The following is an 8097-nucleotide window of genomic DNA, read 5'->3' as shown; positions in this document are numbered from 1 at the left end:
TTTCTGGCCACTGTTGCTGAATATGTTTGTAAATTAACTCTATGGCACTTACTTATATAGCTTTTATTGAAATTCTCTGCATCTTCTATATTTCATAAAGTCTCTTTTTGGCCAAGTCTTTTGTATTGTTCATGCAGAGGTCTTGTCCATAAGACGGCGTGAATACAGACCCCAGACCCTGTGAATACAGACCCCATGAATACAGATCCCAGACCTTCTGAATACAGCCCTGTATAATCTCCCTGTCTCCTGCGCACTGGAAGCCCCGGCCATCTTCTTCTTCGCCTCTAATCCCAGAAACTACTTAAAATAAAATCCTCAAATTGCACTTTGATCCTGTGACCAGACACTGGAGGAGACGTCCCCGTCACTGTCATCGACTGATGTCCAGGAGAGTAGGGTGCACCACCATATAATAATACCACCGTACTACACCTACTCAACACTATCCAATTAATACTTGCATACAATGCCCAATAATACCACCATGCAATGCCTAGAGAATACTGTCATATAATGCCAATTAGTGGGGTTAATGGTCGGGGTGCGGTCACTAGGTGCTCCTTATATATCCGTGTGCCTGGGTTTAGGTTGGTCTGTCTCCAGCCTTGCTTGGGGCAGGAGCCATGCACCTGTCCTGGGTGATGCCATCCGCCCTGTTTGTGTGGCCACCTACTGTCATCGAGGTCGCCTGGTCTTCCTGCCTTTGCCTGGTTCTATGTCTGGTCTGTGACTGCCATGCGACCTCCTGCGAGGAGTCCAGACGTCCCCCTGTCTGTGCACCTCTGTTCCCCCATGGACTAACAGACATCTGCTATCCATGTCGCGCCTGGCAGTACTTACTGCTCCTGTTCCTGTGTCTGTCCTGCCTTGGTGAGAGGGCTCCTGGGTTCTCCGGAGGGAGGACATCTCGTCTGTGTGCAGCTCTGCCGGAGACCACCATATGTCGGTCTACATGGGGTCCAGGCAGCTGCCAGTGTGCTGGTTCCTGTTTGCCCTGTATTATTGGTCCTGTGCAGTTGTTCGGGTTCCAGTAGCGTGCTCGGGTTCCAGTCCTGTTTGTGTTTGACTGCTGGTGCTTCTCCAGCAGTCTCTGCAGGTAAGTGGCCAAGTGCACGAGGACCATCCTGGAGGTGCAACCAGTGAGCCCCGGCTAAGTTCATCCCTATCATCTGGGGCCCTCTGAAGAACGGGACTCACTGTGTCTCTGCCCTCTGGGTTTGGCCCCAAGTAATACCCGTGCACTTGGTCCAGTGGTAGATCCTGCCGCTGAGCACTTACCTGCTGATCCAGTTCCCTGCTGACTGTCATGTCTGCTCTCTGCTTGCCGCGTGTGCTTGTGATCTGTTCTAGAGGTGGTTGTTCCTCGTCTAGAACGTGACAGTCCAGTAATACCACAATATAACGTCCAGATAATACTGCCATATCATGTCCAATAATACAACTATGTGATGCCCAGATAATAGCACCATATAATTCCCATATACTTTCATATAATATTCCAATAATACCTCCATATACTGCCCAATGATACCAAGATCTGATACCCCAATAATATTAGTGTACGATGCCCAATAATACCACCATATGATGCTCATATAATACCATTATTTACTGCCCAACAATGCCCACATAATATGTCCATATTTATCTTGGCACTGTCACTAGTATTATTATATGGGCACTGTCACGGGCATTAATACTTTAAATGGGCACTATTTATGGTACTATTGTCAGTAGAACAATTATATGAGCAGAGTCACTAATACTATTAGATTAGCAATATCACTGGCACTACTATGTAATATATATATTTATATCTGCAGAGCAGTGATGTCACCTCCTGTATAATATAACTGATATCTGCAGAGCAGTGATGTCACCTCCTGTATAATATAACTGATATCTGCAGAGCAGTGATGTCACCTCCTGTATAATATACCTGATATCTGGAGAGCGGTGATGTCACCTCCTGTATAATATAACTGATATCTGGAGAGCAGTGATGTCACCTCCTGTATAATATAACGGATATCTGGAAATTGGTGATGTCACCTCCTGTATAATATAACGGATATCTGGAGAGTGGTGATGTCACCTCCTGTATAATATACCTGATATCTGGAGAGCGGTGATGTCACCTCCTGTATAATATAACTGATATCTGCAGAGTAGTGATGTCACCTCCTGTATAATATAACTGATATCTGGAGAGCAGTGATGCCACCTCCTGTATAATATAACCGATATCCGGAGAGCGGTGATGTCACCTCCTGTATAATATAACGGATATCTGGAGAGTGGTGATGTCACCTCCTGTATAATATACCTGATATCTGGAGAGCGGTGATGTCACCTCCTGTATAATATAACTGATATCTGCAGAGTAGTGATGTCACCTCCTGTATAATATAACCGATATCCGGAGAGCGGTGATGTCACCTCCTGTATAATATAACGGATATCTGGAGAGCAGTGATGTCACCTCCTGTATAATATAACTGATATCTGGAGAGCGGTGATGTCACCTCCTGTATAATATCACTGATATCTGGAGAGCGGTGATGTCACCTCCTGTATAATATAACTGATATCTGCAGAGCGGTGATTTCACCTCCTGTATAATATAACTAATATCTGGAGAGTGGTGATGTCACCTCCTGTATAATATAACTGATATCTGGAGAGCGGTGATGTCACCTCCTGTATAATATACCTGATATCTGGAGAGCAGTGATGTCACCTCCTGTATAATATAACCGATATCTGGAGGGCGGTGATGTCACCTCCTGTATAATATAACTGATATCCGGAGAGCGGTGATGCCACCTCCTGTATAATATAACGGATATCTGGAGAGTGGTGATGTCACCTCCTGTATAATATACCTGAAATCTGGAGAGCGGTGCTGTCACCTCCTGTATAATATAACGGATATCTGGAGAGTGGTGATGTCACCTCCTGTATAATATACCTGAAATCTGGAGAGCAGTGATGTCACCTCCTGTATAATATAACTGATATCTGGAGAGCGGTGATGTCACCTCCTGTATAATATAACTGATATCTGGAGAGCAGTGATGTCACCTCCTGTATAATATAACTGATATCTGCAGAGCAGTGATGTCACCTCCTGTATAATATAACCGATATCTGGAGAGCAGTGATGTCACCTCCTGTATAATATAGCTGATATCTGCAGAGCAGTGATGTCACCTCGTGTATAATATAGCCGATATCTGCAGAGCAGTGATGTCACCTCCTGTATAATATAACGGATATCTGGAGAGCAGTGATGTCACCTCCTGTATAATATAACTGATATCTGGAGAGCAGTGATGTCACCTCCTGCATAATATAACCGATATCTGGAGAGCAGTGATGTCACCTCCTGTATAATATAGCTGATATCTGCAGAACAGTGATGTCACCTCCTGTATAATATACCTAATATCTGGAGAGCAGTGATGTCACCTCCTGTATAATATAACTGATATCTGCAGAGCAGTGATGTCACCTCCTGTATAGTATAACTGATATCTGGAGAGCGGTGATGTCACCTCCTGTATAATATAACTGATATCTGGAGAGCAGTGATGTCACCTCCTGTATAATATAACTGATATCTGGAGAGCAGTGATGTCACCTCCTGTATAATATACCTAATATCTGGAGACCAGTGATGTCACCTCCTGTAATTTATAACTGATATCTGGAGAGCAGTGATGTCACCTCCTGTATAATATAACTGATATCTGGAGAGTGGTGATGTCACCTCCTGTATAATATAACTGATATCTGGAGAGCAGTGATGTCACCTCCTGTATAATATCACTGATATCTGGAGAGCGGTGATGTCACCTCCTGTATAATATAACTGATATCTGGAGAGCAGTGATGTCACCTCCTGTATAATATACCTGATATCTGGAGAGCAGTGATGTCACCTCCTGTATAATATCACTGATATCTGGAGAGCAGTGATGTCACCTCCTGTATAATATAACTGATATCTGGAGAGCGGTGATGTCACCTCCTGTATAATATACCTGGTATCTGGAGAGCAGTGATGTCATCTCCTGTATAATATAACTGATATCTGGAGAGCGGTGATGTAACCTCCTGTATAATATCACTTATATCGCAGAGCAGTGACGTCACTGTTGTATAATATATCTTGTTATCAGTACATAATATCAGCAGTCACACATATAACATATTCACTATTATCCAGCAGCTTTCAGGGAGACCCATGTATAATAAATATATGAAAGCTGTACACTGACGTCATCAGAGAACTTTTCTCACATTTTCTTCTGGCTGCTGACGTCACGGCACTCTGGGATTCGACAGGTGGGCGTGGTGTGCAACATACCCGTCTTCCTCGGTGCTGATTGGCTGCAGGGGGGTGAGGGAGGTTGGAGGGTGGGGAGGTGAGCACGGAGCGGGACGATCTGCCAGAGTCACAATCATGTTCTGCTCCGGGAGGAGATGGAGGAGCAGAGACCGGGAGCTCCCTGCTAGAAGCAGGTGGAGGGGTCCGGGGAAAAGAGCCGTCAGAGCAGAGCCAGAAACATCCAGAACTGCAGAACCCCAAGAATCCAGAACCAGGGCTGCAGAACCTCGAGCATCCAGAACCAGGGCTGCAGAACACCAAGCATCCAGAACCAGGGCTGCAGAACCTCGAGCATCCAGAACCAGGGCTGCAGAACCTCGAGCATCCAGAACCAGGGCTGCAGAACCTCGAGCATCCAGAACCAGGGCTGCAGAACCTCGAGCATCCAGAACCAGGGCTGCAGAACCTCGAGCATCCAGAACCAGGGCTGCAGAACCTCGAGCATTCAGAACCAGGGCTGCAGAACCCCAGGCATCCAGAACCAGGGCTGCAGAACCCCAAGCATCCAGAACCAGGGCTGCAGAACCTCGAGCATTCAGAACCAGGGCTGCAGAACCCCAGGCATCCAGAACCAGGGCTGCAGAACCCCAAGCATCCAGAACCAGGGCTGCAGAACCTCGAGCATCCAGAACCAGGGCTGACAGGGAAAGTTCTGCACCCGGTGCACCCAGCACTTCTGCACCCGGTGCAACCAGCACTTCTGCACCTGGTGCACCCAGCACTTCTGCACCTGGATCAGCCACTGGGCTCTGGCGCTCTGCCCCCTCATCTACCTGTGCAGTAGGCTGCAGGAGCTCCATCACTGACTCTGGAAGCTCTGAGGGTTCCACACTCTTCACCTGTGATCACTTGGCCTTGACCTTCCTGCTCAACTCATCGCTCCCATGTTCCCTCAGCCACCCCTCCTCTACTGACCCGACAGCATCTGCAGGTTTCATGGGGGACAGCTGGGTGTCCCCCAACAGGAGTAGCCTCTCAAACCCTACAGAGCCCAGCCCCCTGCCGCCCTTCTTTGAGATGTCACACCAGTGGACCATAGGCATGGCTGTCCTAATGACCACAATCATCTTCCTCATTCTGGTCGGCAACATCATGATAATTGTGGCCATTGCAAAGAACCAGAGGCTGCAAACCTTGACCAATGTCTTCATCACCTCCCTGGCCTGTGCTGACCTCATCATGGGGCTGTTTGTGGTGCCCCTGGGAGCTACCCTGGTGGTGAGTGGCACCTGGCTCTATGGCTCCATCTTCTGTGAGTTCTGGACCTCGGTGGATGTTCTGTGTGTCACTGCCAGTATAGAGACCTTGTGTGTCATCGCCATAGACAGGTACATTGCCATCACCTCACCCTTCCGCTACCAGAGCCTGCTCACCAAGGCCAGGGCCAAGGGCATTGTGTGCACAGTTTGGGCCATTTCTGGACTGGTCTCCTTCCTGCCTATCATGATGCACTGGTGGAGGGACACTGATGACCCTGAGGCACTGAGCTGCTATGAGGACCCTGGGTGCTGTGACTTTGTGACCAACAGAGCCTATGCCATTGCTTCCTCCATCATCTCCTTCTACATCCCCTTGGTCATCATGATCTTTGTCTACTTCAGGGTTTTCAAGGAAGCCAAGAAGCAGATGAAGAAGATTGATAAATGTGAGGGCAGGTTCCACAACAGCCAGGTGCTGAGCCATGCCCGTTCGAGCAGGAGGAGACTTTCCAAAATGTTGGTGGCCAAGGAGCACAAAGCCCTGAAAACCTTGGGCATCATCATGGGCACCTTCACCCTGTGCTGGTTGCCCTTTTTCTTGGCTAACATAGTGAATGTCTTCTACAGGAACCTCATCCCGGACAAGCTCTTCTTGTTCTTGAACTGGTTGGGTTACATCAACTCCATCTTCAATCCCATTATCTACTGCAGGAGCCCAGACTTCAGGAAAGCCTTCAAGAAGCTCCTGTGCTGTCTGCGGAAGGCGGACAGACGACTCCATGCATCTGCTGACTTCTCCAGATATTCTACAGGATTTGCAAACTCTCTAGATACCAATTTACAGGCCACATGGTCTGATTGTAATGGGACCACCCAGCAGTCCTTGGAACCAGCCTAGCCCTACCTGAGGACATACTGGGATTGACCTGAGGCAGATGGGCACATCCCTGTGAGACCCCCACACTTCACCTCTCATGAGGTTGGTTCTCTCTCTACATGACATGGGGTCTTGGAAGCACTTCACTGACCGCAGGTGCCTCAGTCGGGGAGGGGTCCGCTCAGGGATATGGAACTGGGAGAGTTTCAGGACATTTGGACATTGCAGCAGGGTGAGCTGGCACTGCACCGTCCCCCTCCCAGGCTGGCACTTCTCCCAGGACCTCTCTTCGGGTTGGCATGGCAGGTCTCCACGCTGCGGGCACAGTGTGCTGGGAATTTTCCTTATTTATGAGGATTTATGTAATGGGAGATTGTGCAACAGGGTAGGGGCCCTTTACTGGGGCGCCCCTCTGGCTTTCGGGCCCCGCATTGTGTTTGTATTGTTGTAATTTATTATATGCTGACCTCTACCTCAGATTGTGCACATTGCACACGACGCAGAACCTGATATGTTTATATTAAACAGATGATTATGGGGGGGCAGCTGAGATATGTGGTCCTGTAGGGCGCAGCCTTCATATAAATGTCACAGGATTCATAATTATCGTAACACCTGTGGAACTACAACTCCCAGCATACACCGTCAAACATTATCCTGTTAGTCCCTCAGCATCTGACTTGCCACAAGTTGTGAGTCTATTAAGAACTACAAGCCCCATCATGTCTTATCAGCAAAGTAAGTCTTGCTGAGACCTTTAGACAAATACGGCGGCTGTCAGCTCTTCTAGGACTACTACTCCCTGTCGGAGGCATAATGCTGAGTGTTATTCCCACAGGAGCTGCAGAGTTGTCTTCGTATTTCAGTGTAAATAGCAGATGTAGGACTACAACTCCCAGTGTGGTGGGTCAGGGTTGCTGAGCCTTGTACTTCTACCAGAGCTCATGAGTCGCACCATTCATGTCATCGCACAGGGAGAGCGGGGGTTAATAATAATCCTGTAGTAATGGGCGCTCCAGGCTGTCACGTCTAGGATTGTCTCCTGGTAAATGTCGCAGTCGCGGGATATCTGCTCGGAAATATCCTCCCGCGTTGTGCGCTCCAGGTGGGTATTTGCTGCGCTACCTTCTTGCGGAATCTCTAAACTGAAAATGTCGCTGAAATATTTAATGCCTGACGCACATTCATTGTATTTGTCTGAAGATGAAAATGGCGCGGGGCCACCATGGCGGACATGTGGCGCCTGATCAGGTACGACAAGCGCCATCTCCGCCACTTTGTCCATGTTTATACGCCATTCCTATAGAGTGACTGGCCACATTGCCAGGAGCGGCGCTGTGTGCGCTGCGCCCTCAGTACCCGCAGATTGTGATGTAATAAACCAGTTTGGACACGACTCCGCTGCCGTCTGTTATTTATTTGTGACTGATAATGAATCCATTACATGACAGATAGCAGAGTTATTATCTTTTATCTCCGATGCCATCAGAATACCCGCTACGTGTGAGCTCCGGAACAGATACAAAATAATGACTTGTATTATAAACACAGGTGGCTACAGATTGTCACATATGGCTACATGGGCCCCCAGCAAACCGGGCAAATACCCCATCAATGGAAGGTAA

At 48.1% G+C, this 8097-nt stretch overlaps 1 protein-coding gene across 1 annotated transcript; it reads left to right on the top strand.

Annotated features, from left to right (window-relative positions):
- Positions 1–5332: 5332 nt before the first annotated feature.
- On the top strand, positions 5333–7853 carry ADRB1 (adrenoceptor beta 1). Its single transcript, XM_044298112.1, has one exon. The coding sequence runs from the start codon at positions 5333–5335 to the stop codon at positions 6491–6493; it is 1161 nt and encodes a 386-aa protein (XP_044154047.1). The 3' UTR covers positions 6494–7853.
- Positions 7854–8097: the final 244 nt, after the last annotated feature.

The sequence above is a fragment of the Bufo gargarizans genome, chromosome 6 (assembly GCF_014858855.1).
Source record: "Bufo gargarizans isolate SCDJY-AF-19 chromosome 6, ASM1485885v1, whole genome shotgun sequence".
NCBI lineage: Eukaryota > Metazoa > Chordata > Amphibia > Anura > Bufonidae > Bufo > Bufo gargarizans.
This window is presented reverse-complemented; position numbering and strand designations above follow the sequence as displayed.

What these genes read in the sequence shown, in the direction of transcription:
- ADRB1 (XM_044298112.1), top strand. Translation starts at nt 5,333, where the DNA reads ATGGGGGACAGCTGGGTGTCCCCCAACAGGAGTAGCCTCTCAAACCCT.